Source organism: Gorilla gorilla, chromosome 9 (assembly GCF_029281585.2).
Source record: "Gorilla gorilla gorilla isolate KB3781 chromosome 9, NHGRI_mGorGor1-v2.1_pri, whole genome shotgun sequence".
Lineage (NCBI taxonomy): Eukaryota > Metazoa > Chordata > Mammalia > Primates > Hominidae > Gorilla > Gorilla gorilla.
In genome coordinates, this window is record NC_073233.2 from 72,905,139 (window position 1) to 72,921,221 (window position 16,083).

A 16,083-nucleotide genomic window follows, 5' to 3' on the forward strand; every position below is an offset into this window, starting at 1 on the left:
CCTGTAATCCCCGCACTTTGGGAGGCCGAGGTAGGTGGATCACCTGAGGTCAGGAATTCGAGACCAGCCTGGCCAACGTGATGAAACCCCATCTCTACTAAAAATACAAAAATTAGCCAGACATGGTGGCTCATGCCTGTAGTCCCAGGTACTCTGGAAGCTGCAGCACAAGAATCATTTGAACCCAGGAGGCGGAGGTTGCAGTGAGCCAAGATCACGTCACTGCACTCCAGCCTGGGTGACAGAGTAAGACTCTGTCTCAATAAATAATTAATTAATTAATTAAATAAATAAAAAAGGGTCCCTGTGCCTTGGAGCAGGGGAGCAGGGAAGCCGGTCAGGAGGCTGCTGCAGCGATCCAGGTGAGTGGGGGGGGGTCTGTCATGCGGAGAGAAGAGTGGTACTTGCCTCTTAGGTTCCGGAGTGAGGGCACAGCAGGACACGGGCAACCAGGGGCAGCAGCTGCGCTCCTGCGTTCATTCACCAGGCCTGGCCCCATGGAGGCGAGGAGCATCTAGCACAGCTTTGCTCCTGAGGGGCCACAGGCAACAGGTGAGGTGTACGAGCACATGGCTGTTGGAAGATCTCAGATTTTCAAGTCCTTTCTACCTCCTAAGGTTCTGGAAAAGCTTGCAGATGTCATGTGCCTTTGCGTGGTGAATAACACCTCCTTTTGTCATCTGGAAGTTGGAGAGGATGCCTCTGCTGCCTCCCACACAGGCAGCTGGGCTAAGACCTGTAACACAGATGCTTGAACACTCTGACTTGTCTTATGAGGCATGCAGCAGTGGCATGCAGGATGTACACACCCACTGAATCATCACTGACCAGCACTGAGGACCTGGCTGCCTTTAGATACGTAAAACCTACATAGGCTGAGCAGAGCAGCTCACGCCTATAAACCCAGCACTTTGGGAGGCCGAGATGGGTGGATCACTTGAACCCAGGAGTTCAAGACCAGCCTGGCCAACATGGTGAAACCCTATCTCTTCTAAAAATACAAAAATTAGCCAGGCATGGTGGTGCATGCCTGTAATCCCAGCTACTTGGGAGGCTGAGGCAGGAGAATCGCTTGAACCAGGTAGGTGGAGGTTGCAGTGAGCCAAGATTGCACCACTGCACTCCAGCCTGGGTGACAGAGTGAGACTGTCTGGAAATAAAAAAAAAAAAAAAAACCTACAGGAAGATTGGTGGTGGGAGGGCAGAACTATGGTCTGTATGCAGTTGCCATCTCTGTGCTTCCAGTTCTTTGCTTATTAATTAGTAGGACAAAACCTACACTTGGGTAAGCTGCCAGCACGTGCTTATTGGTGCCTCTGTCACAGGCATGTGGTCCAAAAAATAAGACTGGCATCCTAGATTGTCTTATCAGAGAGGGAAAACAGGTTTTCTGTCTTCTCATTAAAACTGTAACTTTATTATAAACAATCTAATATAAACAATGTAGTTTAAAAGAATTAAATAGGCTGGACATGGTGGCTCACGCCTGTAATCCCAACACTTTGGGAGGCCAAGGTGGGGAGATCACTTAAACCTAGGATTTTGAGGTTAGCCTGGGCAGCAAGGTGACCCCAACCCTGCGCTCCAGCATGGTCCTGGGGCCCTGGCCTTGCCAATCTCACCTGGTCACAGTGATTGATGTCAGGAATAGGCACATGACCCAAGCCAGACCAAGGAAGGACAGGCCTGGGAGTTTTGTTGGAGTTACTGGGAAAGTGACAGGGTCTGGGGATGTGCCCCCCTGGGGTGATACTAAGCTGGTGTTTCTGGTGGCCGTCCTACTCCCATGAGCGGGTTCTGCCTGAGAATGTAGCCAGCCCGGAGGACAGCAGATAGAGTAAGAGTCTGACTCCCAATGACATCGTTTGGGCCTCTCATGTCTGAAGCTGGTGCACTCTAGACTTGGTAGTAATTTAACTTAGATCATCTATAAGGGAAAGAGACTCCTCTAACACAGATATCTGCCGCCTCCCGGTGAAGGTTTCATGAGCAGCTGCATGAAGAATACTTCACTTGCTGCAACACTGCAGAAAAATAAGGCAAGTCCACAGAGGGCAACAAATGACAGTGAAGGGTTAAACAGGGAAAACTAAGACTCCAGAGAACCCAATTTCCCATCTCTTCGTGAGACTCCTTTGTAAGTGTAAGAAATCTGGAGCAATTTACACCAGATATAAGTGCTGCTTCTCACACATGAACACAATCATAACTTGCTCCTTCTTTTTTTTAATTTTATTTTGAGACAGTCTCATTCTGTCTCATACAGGCTGGAGTGCAGTGGCGCAATCTCGGCTCACTGCAACCTCCGCTGCCACCCACCACCCCCGGGGTTCAAGTGATTCTCCTGCCTCAGCCTCCCAAGTAGCTGGGACTACAGGTGCGTGTGACCACACCCGGCCTATTTTTTGTATTTTTAGTAGAGACGAGGTTTTGCCATGTTGGCCAGGCTGGTCTCAAACTCTTGGCCTCAAGTGATCCACCCAGCTTGGCCTCCCAAAGCACTGGGATTACAGGCGTGAGCCACCGTGCCCAGCCTCATCATTATTTAAGAAAAAAAAATTTTTAAATAAAAAAAATAGCTGGGCATGGTGGCATGTGCTTGTGGTCCCAGCTACTTGGGATGGTGAGGTGGGAGGATCATGTGAGCCTGGGAGGACGAGGCTGCAGTGAGCTGTGATCATGCCACTGCACTTCAGCCTGGATGACAGAATGAGACCCTGTCTCAAAAACACACACACACACACACACACACACACACACACAGAAACTGTGCGTCTAGAGCAAACTTAAAAATAAATATTTAGATATAAATATAAATAAATAAATAAATAAATAAAATACTTGGGTATACTCCTTGCTAATGCTTAATGGCCAGCAATTCTAATTTAAGCAGAGTCTTCTCCCCTGGCCTTTTTTTCTTCTGGTTCCAGAATATAGAATTTTGTTACTTTTCTTATTATTATAAAGGTAATTCACGAAATATAATGGCTGATTAAAATGATTTACTTTTTAAAATTAAAACTATAATGCCAAATTTTCAGGCCCGGCACAGTGGGTCACGCCTGTAATCCCAGCACTTTGGGAGGTCAAGATGGGAGGATCGCTTGGGGCCCAGAGTTTGAGATCAGTCTGGGCAACATGGCAAAACCCAGTCTCTACAAAAAATACAAAAATTAGCTGCGTGTGGTGGCACAGAACTTTAGTCCCAGCTACTCAGATGGCTGAGATGGGAGGATCACCTGAGCCCAGGGAAATCAAGGCTGCAGTGAGCCATGATTGTGCCACTGCACTTCAGTGTAGGTGATAGAGTGAGACCCCATCTCAAAAATAATAATAATAATAATAATAATGTGAGACCCTGTCTTAAAAATAATAATAATGCCAAATTTTTCTTTCTAGACGTTGAGTAAACATGCCTTGTTAAAAGGCTGTAGATCTCTATCCTCAAGTTACAAGCCACTTACTCGGCCCTAAGAAGTTTCCCCTTCAAAAGCAGGTTTCACAGATGTCATGATTTGGGTATTTTAATTTCACGATTCTTTCTTGTGAAAAAAAAAATATATATATATATTCATATTCACAGTTATATATAACTACAGCTCTATACATCTTCTTTTCTAGTTTTCTTCCAAAGGTATTTCCCAAAGATTTTATTTAAGAGCTCTCTTCTGTTCCTCTGCTTGAAAGTAAAAAAAAAAAGAAAGAAAAAAAGCCAGGTGCAGTGGCTCATGCCTGTAATCCCAGCACTTTGGGAGGCCGAGGTGGATGACTTGAGGTCAGGAGTTCGAGACCAGCCTGACAAACATGGTGAAACCCCCGTCTCTACTAAAAATACACAATTAGCCAGGTGTGGTGGCGCACACCTGTAATCCCAGTTACTTGGGAGGCTGAGGCAGGAGAATCGCTTGAACCTTGGAGATGGAGGTTGCAGTGAGCCGAGATTTTGCCATTGCACTCCAACCTGGGCAACAAGAGCAAAACTTCGTCTCAAAAAAAAAAAAAAAGAAAAAAAAAAGAGCTCTCCTCCTTTCCATGAGGCAAATGAAGACACAGCTCGTAATGAGGCCCCTTACTTGTCTTTAAACGCCTCTCCACCCAATTTCTAGCTACAGTCAGTTCTTCAAAAGTTAAACACAGGCCAAGTGGGGTGGCTCATGCCTGTAATCCCAGCACTTTGGAAGTCTGAGGTGAGAGGATCACCTAAGCACAGGAGTTCAAGACCAGCCCGGGTAACACAGCGAGACCTTCGTCTCTACAAAAAAATTTTAAAAATTAGCCGGGCTTGATGGCATGCACCTGTAGTCCCAGCTACTCAGGAGACTGACATGGGAGGACTGCTTGAGGCTGCAGTGAGCCATGATTGTGCCACTGCACTCCAGCCTGGGTGACAGAGTGAGACCCTGTCTCTAAAATATGTTTAAAAAGTTAAACATAGTTGGCCGGGCGCGGTGGCTCACGCCTGTAATCCCAGCACTTTGGGAGTCCAAGGCCGGCGGATCATGAGGTCAGGAGATCGAGACCATCCTGGCTAATGCGGTGAAACCCCATCTCTACTAAAAATACAAAAACTTAGCCAGGCCTAGTGGCGGGCACCTTTAGTCCCAGCTACTCGGGAGGCTGAGGCAGGAGAATGGTGTGAACCTGGGAGGCGGAGCTTGCAGTGAGCCGAGATCGCGCCACTGCACTCCAGCCTGGGCGACAGAGCAAGACTCTGTCTCAAAAAAAAAAAAAAAAGCTAAACATAGTTACTTCCTGAACTCCCCCTTTTTCACAGAGCTTGGATGTTGTTTATTTTTATTTTTTAAATTTCTATTTACTGAAATTCTACTATGTGGCCCCTGGGAACAACAGCATGGACAAGCAAGACTTTAAGCCAGACATTTGAACAAGTTCTTTCAATGCTACTGGTAGGAAATAAAACAATCCAAGGCTGGGTGCGGTGGCTCACACCTGTAATCCCAGCCCTTTGGGAGGCTGAGGAAGGCAAATCTCTTGAGGCCAGGAGTTTGTGACCAGCTGGCCAACATGGTGAAACCCTGCCTTTACTGAAAATATAAAAATTAGCCGTGCATGGTGGCTCATGCCTGTAATCCCAGCTACTCAGGAGACTGAGGCAGGAGAATAGCTTGAACCTGGGAGGCAAAAGTTGCAGTGAGCCAGGATTGTGCCACTGCACTCCATCCTGGGTGACAGAGCCAGACTCTGTCTCAAAGAAAAAAAGAAAATATAGAAACACCCAAGGCAATAATTTTATGTTCTCCCACACTTCATTGCCCTGATTTTCAAACTTTTGTGACTGTGATTCACAATGAGAAGTACACATATCTGTATAAATATCTAAAACAAATGTTTCACCAAACACTACTTAGCTTTACTACATGGGTAAAGGTAGTAATGTTTTCAGTTCTGTTCATTCTATTTCATTTTTGTTAATGCTACTAGGTTGAACCATTTGAAACACATCTGTGTATCAAAACTGTCAAATATGGGCAATTTCATACAGTTCAACCTATTTGTGACACTAATTTTACAATCCACTTCCTTAATGGAATGCATCTTATAGATTAAAAAACATTGCTAAGTGGGCATATTTCCAGTTAATGTTATTTTTAAAACTAAAATAGGACTGAATTTTTGTTTTTGTTTTTCATTTAATATGGCGCGGACATCTTTCCACACTGGTATCTTACAGCTCCGCCTCACTGTTTTCTGTTTCTTTGAGACAGGGTCTAACTCTGTCATGAAAGCTAGAGTGCAGTGGCATGATCACGGCTCACTGCAGCCTTATCCTCCCTGGTTCCCACCTTGGCCTCCTAGGTAGCTGGAACTACAGATGTGCACCACTACACCTAATTTTTTTTTTTTTTTTTTTTTGAGACAGACTCTTTCGCCCAGGCTGGAGTGCAGTGGCACAATTTCAGCTCACTGCAACCTTCGCCTCCTGGGTTCAAATGAGCATGTCTGGCTAATTTTTGTATTTCTTATAGAGATGGGAGTCTCCCTAAGTTGGCCAGGCTGGTCTTGAACTCCTGGGCTCAAGCAATCCACTCACCTCTGCCTTCCAAAGTGCTGGGATTAGACATGAGCCACTGCGCCTGGCCCACTTCACTGTTTTAAGGGCTTCATGAATTCACATGCACCTACGCCGGCTCAGGTAACCTGCCCTCACTGGAGGCACTTAGGTTTTTTCCAATTTCTTGCTGTTCCAAACCATGCCACAGTGAACTTCATTCTTCCTGTGCAGTGCCAGAATGTCTGTGGTGCAGGCTCCTAGAAGCAGGTTGGCAGGCTCCTACCTCTAGACATTTCTTTTTTTTTTTTTTTTTGAGACGGAGTCTCACTCTGTCGCCCAGTCTGGAGTGCAGTGGCACAATCTCAGCTCACTGCAACCTCCGTCTCCTGGGTTCAAGCAATTCTCTGCCTCAGCCTCCCGAATAGCTGGGATTACAGGTGCCGCCACCACGCCCAGCTAATTTTTTGTATTCTTAGTAGAGACGGGGTTTCACCATGTTGGCCAGGCTGGTCTTGAACTCCTGACCTCGTGATCCACCTGCCTCGGCCTCCCAAAGTGCTGGGATTACAGGCGTGAGCCATGGCGCCCGGCCAGCATTTCCCATTTTGATCTTAGCTGCATTTCGAAGCCTCTGGGTAGGCGCTGTGCTCACTTTCTTCCTTTGTGTGTGTGTGATGGAGGGTAAATGGTGCTGACCGAAGGGTCCCACTCAGGCAGCCTATCTGTTCAGCCCTCCTCTGACCACAAGCCCCTTTCTGCAAGATGGAAGCTCCAGCTTTTTCCAGACCTCTCTCTAGGCAAACTTCATGGAGGCATGAAGACATTGTGCTTTACCATTTACTAGACCTGAGTTTGAATCTTACCCATGCTCCTTAAACACTCTGGATTCCATTATCATAGCTACGAAAAGAATATAAACCTCTCAGGGTTGCAGGGAGGATGAAGCTGAACACGTGAAGTGCGTTGCAGTTACACAGGAGTTAGCCATTGTCCTCAGCTGGTGCTGAGAGCTCTTTCCCAAGCATGAGAGAGGCTCTTCCGTGCTGCCTATTCACACTTACCCTGCAGCCGGCTGGGGCCCGAATTAAGACAATAAGGCTGTCTTCTGAGTTTACAAAAGGGCTTGGTCCTTGACCTATTTCCTCACTTCTTCTGGACTTCTTGAGCGCTAAAGAATGAAACTCTTGGACAAAGCCATTCATTCAACAACAAATATTTATTGAGCACCTACTACATGTCAGCCACTGTGCTAAGCACCATCTGGGCCTCAGTTTTTCCATCTGCAAAAGTAGAAACTGTGCTTCTCAACAGGGAAACGCTGGGCCTCTGGGTGGGGGCAGCCTTTGGGGCGGGACTACAATTCCGTCATTGGAACCCAGGGACGCCCCGCATGTTTCCGAACGGCCTCCAGAGGGCACCGCCTCCCTGAATTGAGAGCCACCGGAGCCGGGTAGGGGGAGGCCCAGCTTTCCGCTCTGTCAGAGGACGATGCCGAGGGCCCAGATGAGCAGGATTTGGACTGTGTTGCTGGGAACGGGGGCCTACACTGGCCCCAGGATGAGTTCGTCCGTACCTGGGGGCCCTGGGTTCTGACTCTCAGGTCAGACGCAGCCAAGATGCAACTCAGGAACTTCAAGGTTTCCGCTCCGGCCAAGAGCCCCAGTCCGGCAGGGGAAAGGGTGGGGGATTCGCCCTTGCTCCCCCAGCCTCAGCCCTCGGGAGGCGCAGCGTCAGGGCGGGCGGCAGCATAGAAACCCCCCGCGCCGCTAGAGGGACCCTCGCAGCAGCTGCGCGGCCGACCTCGCGGTCACGTGCGGCAAGGGCGGGACCAAACGAGCGTCCAGCCAATCGGCTATGCCGTCGGCGAGCGTGGTAGCCAACAGGAACCGGGAGCGGGGTCCCGGGACTGGGAAGAAACGGCGGCCGGGAGGGGGCTCCGGTGACCATGGGGCTCCTGACCATTCTGAAGAAGATGAAGCAGAAAGAGCGGGAGCTGCGACTGCTCATGCTGTATCCTACCGGACGCCGGAGCCGCGAGGGTAGCGGGGTCCAGCCGGGCGGGCGGTGCCGGGCGCCCCCTGTCGGGAGCGGAACGCGGCGGCCGGCGCGTCCCAACTGCCCCTGGCGTCACCACGCGGGCCCCACCAATCGCCCCGGCGGGCCGGGAGGAGCCGCACCCCCGGACTGGGGCAGGGGCCAGCTCCGAGGGCCGCAGAAGCGGTCCTGCAGGCGCAGCGGCGGGGCTGGGCGGCCCGCATGTCAGGGGTGGTGGGTCCCGGAGATAACTCGGACGCCACCACCCGGCGGCCTGGCCCGAGCGTGGGGCCGCTCCCCTCCCGGCTCTGATCTCCTCCCCCGGGCCCGAGGGTTCCAGGCCCAGGCCCCGCCCTCGAGCTCCGAATCCCGGGGGCGTGCGGGGTGGCGGGTGGCGGGTGGCGCGTGTGGGCTCCGCGGATCCTTTCGAGCGTGGATCCAACAGTCCGTCTCTTTGGTGTTACGCGGCCCGTGGTTGTCCCTGCGGCTGAGGATGTGTGTGTGTGGGCCCGAGTGCCCCGTGCGCCCTGTGCGCCTTCTGAGTCCAGTTAGGCGCCCGCACCTGTTCCCCCAGCTCTGTGCCAGGCTCCGCGGGGGAATGGCAGGGGAGATAAGACGCTTACGTGCACATATAACTTAATAATCACATCATGACTGGTTTGTTTTTTGAGACAGGGTCTTGCTCTGTTGCCCTGGCTGGGGTGCAGTGGCACAATCAAGGCTCACTGCAGCCTCCAGCTTCTAGGCTCAAGTGATCCTCCTGCCTCAGCCTCCCAAAACTCTGGGAATATAGGCATGAGCCACGGAGTCCGGCCCATGTCTGTTTTATTTTATTTTGTTTGAGACGGAGTTTCGCTCTTGTTGCCCAGGCTGGAGTGCAGTGGCACAATCTCAGCTCGCTGCAGCCTCCGCCCCCCGAGTTCAAGCAATTCTCCTGCCTCAGCCTCCCAAGTAGCTGGGATTACAGGTGCCCGCCACCACGCCCGGCTATTTTTTTAAATATTGTTAGTAGAGACGGGGTTTCACCTTGTTGGTCAGGCTGTTCTCGAATTCCTGACCTCAAGTGATCAACCCGCCTTGGCCTCCCAAACTGTTGGGATTATGGGCGTGAGCCACTGCGCCGGGCCGCATGTCTGCTTTAAAGAGCTCTAAGAAAAGCATACAGTTCACTCATTTGATAAATATTGAGTGCCTAATATGTGCTAGACACTGTCCTAGTGCCCAGGGTAATAAAACAAAAAAATCTTACCTTCATGGAAATTCTGTAATGCGTGTGTGTGGGGGGGGGGGGGGGGTTGCCCACGGGTAGAAAGATGATAACACAGGAAGTAAGTAAAATATGTAATAGAGGCTAGGTGCGGTGGCACACACCTGTAACCCTAGCACTTTGGGAGGCTGAGGTGGGAGGCTCGCTTGAGCCCAGGTGTTTGAGACCAGCCTGGGCAACATAGTGAGACCCTGTCTCTATTTATACATATATATATTCTCCATACATACTATATATATATGGGCCATGCTTTGGACCATGCTTCTGGGGAACAGGGCCTTATACTGCTCCAGGATGAACTGCCACTACATATATAGGTATGGAGAATAATGCAATTTAGGGTGGTCAAAGAAGGCCACTGTATGATGGCAGGGCGTGGTGGCTCATGCCTGTAATACCAGCACTTTGAAAGGCTGGGGCGGATGGATCACCTGATGTCAGGAGTTTGAGACCAGTCTGGCCAACATGGTGAAATCCCGTCTCTACTGAAAATACAAAAATTAGCTGGATGTGGTGGTGGACACCTTTAATCCCAGCTACCTGGGAGGCTGAGGCAAGAGAATTGCCAGAACCCGGGAGGCGGAGACTGCAGTGAGCTGAGATCATGCCATTGCACTCCAGCCTGGGTGACAAGAGCGAAACTCTGTTAAAAAAAAAAAAAATGACAATTGAGTACATGAGGGAGGCGAGGGTTGAATCATATAGCAATTGGGGGGCGGGACGGAAACTTTAAAGCAAAGGGAACAGCAAGTCAGAGGCCCTGGGAGGACTAACTGGCGTGTTCAGAGGACTGGTGAGGAGGGCAGTATGGCTGGAGTGGGGAGGAGCGTTGACTGGGAACCCCCTCACCTAGGGCCTTTTGGTTTTTGGTTTTCCCTTTCAGTGAGAAGTGCAGTGGAGAGAAGGAATCGGAGACCAGTTAGGCCACTGCAGTGACGCAGGCGAGATAGGATGGTGGCTTGGACCAGGATGGAAGTAGTGAGGTCATGGAAGTTTCTGGCCTGAGCAATTAGAAGAGTGAGGAACCATTTGCTGAGATGGAGAGGACTGGGGGAGGAGCAGGTTCAGGGTGGAGATGAGAACCCTGTGTGTGCCTGTGTGTGCCATGTGAGATGCCTCCGAGACAGCCCAGAAGTGTCAGGCAGGCAGCTGGATGCAGGCACTGAGGTCCAGTGTGTGGGAGGTACACATTTGGGTGTTATCAGGATAGAGATGGTATTTGAAGCTGTGATCCTGGATGAGGTCACCCAGGGATGAGCATGGCCAGAGAGGAGAACCCGGTTGTACCAGGACGAAGTCAGGTGAGGAGTAGAACCAGGTGAGGGTGTGTCCCAGTGCCAAGGGCAGCGCATGTGCTGGGGAGGAGGGTGAGCCACTCCATCAGGTGCTGAGTGGGGAACAGAAGATGACTGAGCGCTGTCCCAGCACTAGAGGGCCACAGGGAGGTCTTTGGGGACTGACCTTGGTAAGGACAGTTTTGGCCACAACAGCAGCAAAAGCCTGATGGGAGTGTGTTCTTGAAAGAGCAAGAAGGCAGAAATGGGGGTGAGCACGAACAACTATTTTGAGATTTCCTGTAAAAGGAAAGATATAAATGAATAACTAGATGGGGCAGAGAGATCAAGGGCTTTGTTTGCTCTTTTTTTTTTTTTTTTTTTTAATGAGATGGGGTCTCGCTGAGTCGCCCAGGCTGGAGTACAGTGGTGTGATCTTGGCTCATTGCAACTTCTGCCTGCTGGATTCAAGCAATTCTCCTGTCTCAGCCTCCCGAGTAGCTGGGACTACAGGGGCCTGCCACCACGCCTGGCTAATTTTTGTAGTTTTAGTAGAGATGGGGTTTCACCTTGTTGGTCAGGCTGGTTTCGAACTCCTGACCTCAGGTGATCCACCCACCTTGGCCTCCCAAAGTGCTGGGATTACAGGTGTGAGCCACCGCGCCCGGCCTATTTGCTCTTTTTAAGGTGGGAGAAAGAATGGCAAGTTCATCAGCCAGTGGGGATGCTCAAGAGGGGAAGGAAACATGGATGATGGCTTGGGGGCAGGGGGTCATCAGCAGCTAGGTTCCAGGGGCTAAGGCTGGGCCTCAGGGGAAATGCCCTCCTCACCCCTCTCCTGGGCCTGGGTCATTCGCCCCAGCTCCGGATGAGCAGGGAAAGGTGGTCGAGTCCAGGACCCGCCCACCCCACCATGCCCAACTGAGCTGCAGTGTTGGGAAGATAGAGGAGGGTGGTTCCCTCCACAGGTAAGCACACCCATTAATTTGCACTGTGCAGTAGCAGGTCTGGAATATTCCAGAAATAAATGAGGGTGGCTGCCTCCAGATATTTGTTCTTACCTTAGTTCTTCAAAAAGCTTGCTCCTTGTATTTTGGGTCTCAGCTCCAGACACCTCAGAGAGGCCTTCCCCGGCACCTGAGCTGAAAGAGCCTCCTCTGATGGCCCTCTTGGAAAGCCTGTCTGTTGTGTTGATGGCGCTAGCCAGGATCTGCCAGGGCCTTCTTTTCTCATTTGTTTATACTTTATTGACTGTCTTTCCACTAGAGTGTAAGCTTCCTAAGGGCAGGGCTTTGTCCTCTAGCACCCAGAAGACGGTCTGGCACATAGTAGGTGTTCAACAAATTAAGGAGCTTTTGGTCAGTAGAGATGATATTTATAATTTGATACTTTCATATTTATTGTGGGCCGATTATGGTCAGGCATGTGCTCAACTCAGTTTGATACATGGTGGGAAATAATGAGTCCCCTAAGGGGCTCTGCGATGATGTCACCACCTGGCAGAGAACAGGGACTTCTCCTTAACCTGCTGCGCCCCAGTGGCCTGGACAATGCTGGAAAGACAACCATCCTGAAGAAGTTCAATGGGGAGGACATCGACACCATCTCCCCAACGCTGGGCTTCAACATCAAGACCCTGGAGCACCGAGGGTGAGCAGGGGCCCCGTGGGTGGGCCAGCCCAGAGCAGGGCAGGGAAGGTGGGAGAGGGGCCTAGCTGACCCTCCTGTCACCTGCTCCTTGCCCAGATTCAAGCTGAACATCTGGGATGTGGGTGGCCAGAAGTCCCTGCGGTCCTACTGGCGGAACTACTTTGAGAGCACTGATGGCCTCATCTGGGTAGTGGACAGCGCAGACCGCCAGCGCATGCAGGACTGCCAGCGGGAGCTCCAGAGCCTGCTGGTGGAGGAGGTGGGCAGCTCCTACCCTTTGTGTACATGTATGGACGTGTGGCTGCCTTCTCAGCAGATGCCCAGAGGGGCCCGTGGCCCCAGAGGGAAACCAGAGGCAGGATCCCTTCCTTCTCTGGGCACCCACCATGGGAGGCCCATGGTGCCAGAGGCAGGACACATGCTGTGGACTGAGATTGAGTTAACATCCCTGTGGTGTTACTACGTCACTACCCTGAGCATCAGTTTCTGTGCCTTGAAATGGTGATGATGACACCCACATCACTGGGCTTTAGGGAGGATGACCCAAGGCCAGTATGAAGCTTCGAGAGGCCATGGAGCCTGGCTCAAGAGTCTGACTCTTTGCTGTGTGACCTCAGCCGGGGGTGGTGGCACGCACCTATAGTCCTAGCTACTCTGGAGGCTCAGACAGGAGGATCAGTTGAGCCCAGGAGGTTGAGGCTGCAGTGAGCTGTGATCGTGCCACTGCACTCCAGCCTCCTGGGCGACAGAGCAAGACCCTGTCTCAAAAAAAAAAAAAGGAAGGGGCCGGGTGCGGTGGCTCACGCCTGTAATCCCAGCACTTTGGGAGGCTGAAGCGGGCGGATCACGAGGTCAGGAGATCGAGACCATCCTGGCTAACACGGTGAAACCCCGTGTCTACTAAAAATACAAAAAATTAGCCAGGCATGGTGGCGGGCGCCTGTAGTCCCAGCTACTCAGGAGGCTGAGGCAGGAAAATGGCGTGAACCTGGGAGGCGGAGCTTGCAGTGAGCCGAGATTGTGCCACTGCACTCCAGCCTGGGCAACAGAGTGAGACTCCATCTCAAAAAAAAAAAAAAAAAGGACACTTGCAAAGATAGTACAGAGGTCAGAGGTCCCCCATATACCCTTTACCTTGCTTCCCCATCTTACCTAACCGTGGCCTGTCCAAACTAATAAATCAACACTGGTGAATTACTATTATCTTAATTACAGATTTTATTTGAATGTCACCAGTTTTTCCACTAATATGCTTTTTGTGTTCTAATGTTTGATTCAGGCTACAAAATTGCATTTAGTTGAAAATGAGGACACTTGTGAGAGTGAAAGGGGGGATTCTGCAGGCAGAGTGGGGACTGTCCTGGGCACACCGCACACATCTCCTATGTGGGTGGAGCAGGTCAAATGAGATCAGGGCCGTCAAATGCTGGTCAAGGCAGGTCAAGGCCCAAGGGTTAGACCCGTCCACCCACATCTCTCCCAATCACAGACACATATGTGGAAACAACTAGAATCAGAGGTGGACAGTGAGGCCTGTCGGGAGTGGAGCGGTTAAAGGGCTGTGTGAACCCAGAAGAGGGAGAGAGGTCACATCCTCTGTGCATGTCTGGTCAACAGATTGGAGCAGTCTAGAACCACAGAGAGCTCAGGGATCATCTTATGCAACACCCCTCCCTGTTCATGAAAGAGGAAGCTGGAGCATGGGGACAGCAATGTCCCCTGGGTGGTGGTTGGCTGGAACCAGAACCCTGGCCCAGGGTTGCTCCGTCCATGTGGGCCAGCCTTGATGGCTACGTCCACAAACTCACTCCTGGGCCTCTCCCACCACCATGGGGCCTCACCTTGATCTTCCAGGTCGATCCTTCACACCAGATGCTCCGGGCCATTAGAGGAGGGGTCAGGCTGTCCTCTGAGTCCCCACCCCACCCCTCTATCTTCTCTCCCCCAGCGCCTGGCCGGAGCAACCCTCCTCATCTTTGCTAATAAGCAGGACCTGCCTGGAGCACTGTCCTCTAACGCCATCCGCGAGGTGAGTCCAGGCCCCGGGACAGGCTCGCTGAGGGAAAGGGGCACACATTTATTTATTTTAAAAGCATTTATTAAAAATAACCAAAAAGGCTGGGTGCAGTGGCTCATGCCTGTAATACCAGCACTTTGGGAGGCCAAGGCGAGTGGATCACCTGAGGTCAGGAGTTCGAGAGCAGCCTGACCAACATGATGAAACCCCATCTGTACTAAAAATACAAAAATTAGCCGGGTGCAGTGGCGTGCGCCTGTAATCCCAGCTACTCAGGAGGCTGAGACAGGAGAATCGCTTGAACCCAGGACGTGGAGGTTGCAGTGAGCCGAGATTGCGCCATTGTACTCCAGCCTGTGGGAAAAGAGTGAGACTTCGTCTCAAAAAAAAAAAAAAAAAAAGAAGTAAAATAATAATAAGCATTTATTAGCCCCTGCTAGGTGGCAGGACCTATGCAGGGCACTGGGGATCCAGTGATTAATAAGGCATGGGGTGGCCCACAGCCTGGGGAAGGCAGAGCTGCGCATGTGTTGTTCACAGGCTAACGGTAGCCAGCACAAGTCAGTGCTTTCAGTATGCTCTGCTCCTTGCATGGATTAACCCATTTCATTCTCACAACCACCTCATGAGGTGAGAACTATTATTTTACTGATGGTGAAGCGGGCTCACAGAGGTTAGGTAACTTGTCCCAGGTCACACAGCCACTAAATAGACAGGAAGCCTGTGTCTGACCCCAGAGCCCACATTTTAACCATGATTCTAGTGCTCAAGCACCACAGTGAGAAAGAGCAGGGTTAAAATCTTGGCTCTGCCGCTTATGAGCTATGTTCTCCTAGGCAGGTTGCTTAACCTCTCTGAACTTTGGTTTCCTCCTTGGTGAAATGGTCGACGCAATCCCTGGCTCATGAGGGCTGGAGGAGAATGAGTGAGAGAGGGTGTGTGGGGCTCCTAGCACGATGCCCGGATCCTGGTGGATGCTCAGGAGCCCATGCTGCATTTACATCACTAAGGGGCGGCACTGGCATGGTACTGGACAGAGAGCCCAGGTGCCCCTGGGGGCTGACAAACTCTCCCTGGGACTGGCGGGGCTTCCTGGATGGGATGACCTGGAGCAGGGCCTTGAGGAAGGTGTGGAGTTCCTCTGGGCTGGGGAGGGAAGGGGCTCACAGCAGGCAGGGTCTGCAGTCACTGGCCACCACCATCAGCACCTTTGTCCTCCCAGGCCCTGGAGCTGGACTCCATCCGCAGCCACCACTGGTGCATCCAGGGCTGCAGCGCCGTCACCGGGGAGAACCTGCTGCCAGGCATCGACTGGCTCCTGGATGACATTTCCAGCCGCATCTTCACAGCTGACTGAACCACTCCAGATGCCCCCCACCTAGCAGTCCAGGTCCCTCAACCTTCACCAAACACTACCCATGGGGGGATGGGAGTCAGCCGGCCAAACTAACACTCCCCCTCCTCCACCCCAGCCTGCTGCTGCTACTGCTGCCCACTGCTGCTCTGTGGCCACCCGGCTCCCATGGCGGGAGGGCTGTGCCCTGGCTGTCTCTCTGGCTCCTGACCTGGCCTTTGGCTACCATACCAAGAAGAGAGGGCTGGGCGGGGAGGAGCTGCTACTGCTGCTACCGAGGCTGTGGGCCTCATCCTTCACTCAGCTGTGAAATAAACTGCTCCTTGCCCCGATTCCTGGCTGAGTCATTTGTTGATTCAACAGCGTTAGAGACCACCTGGGACCCTCAATCTAGCAGGGGACAGAAAGGAATGGATCATTGGAGTCAATGGTGAACTGTGGCTATGTCAAAGGGATGCAGAAAAAGTTATAGAA

The 16,083-nt window shown here is 51.6% G+C and overlaps 1 protein-coding gene across 4 annotated transcripts; it reads left to right on the plus strand.

The window, feature by feature from the left end:
• Positions 1–7,218: 7,218 nt before the first annotated feature.
• On the plus strand, positions 7,219–15,941 carry ARL2 (ARF like GTPase 2). Of its 4 annotated transcripts, none has more exons than XM_004051475.3 (5): positions 7,219–8,023; positions 12,128–12,238; positions 12,335–12,497; positions 14,187–14,267; positions 15,478–15,941. In XM_004051475.3, the coding sequence occupies exons 1-5, from the start codon at positions 7,959–7,961 to the stop codon at positions 15,610–15,612; spliced, it is 555 nt and encodes a 184-aa protein (XP_004051523.1). In that variant the 5' UTR covers positions 7,219–7,958; the 3' UTR covers positions 15,613–15,941. The 4 variants fall into 4 exon arrangements, with proteins under 4 accessions (XP_004051523.1, XP_055210434.1, XP_004051525.1 ...); XM_055354459.1 differs by having other exon boundaries at positions 14,093–14,267; positions 15,478–15,546; XM_004051477.3 differs by lacking the exon at positions 14,187–14,267.
• Positions 15,942–16,083: the final 142 nt, after the last annotated feature.

Bases quoted from the DNA above. Each gene is read 5' to 3' on its own strand.
- ARL2 (XM_019036024.3), top strand. From the start codon at position 7,959: ATGGGGCTCCTGACCATTCTGAAGAAGATGAAGCAGAAAGAGCGGGAG. The intron at 8,024-12,127 runs GTATCCTACCGG...GCTGCGCCCCAG, and splicing joins GAGCTGCGACTGCTCATGCT to TGGCCTGGACAATGCTGGAA. The intron at 12,239-12,334 runs GTGAGCAGGGGC...CTCCTTGCCCAG, and splicing joins AAGACCCTGGAGCACCGAGG to ATTCAAGCTGAACATCTGGG.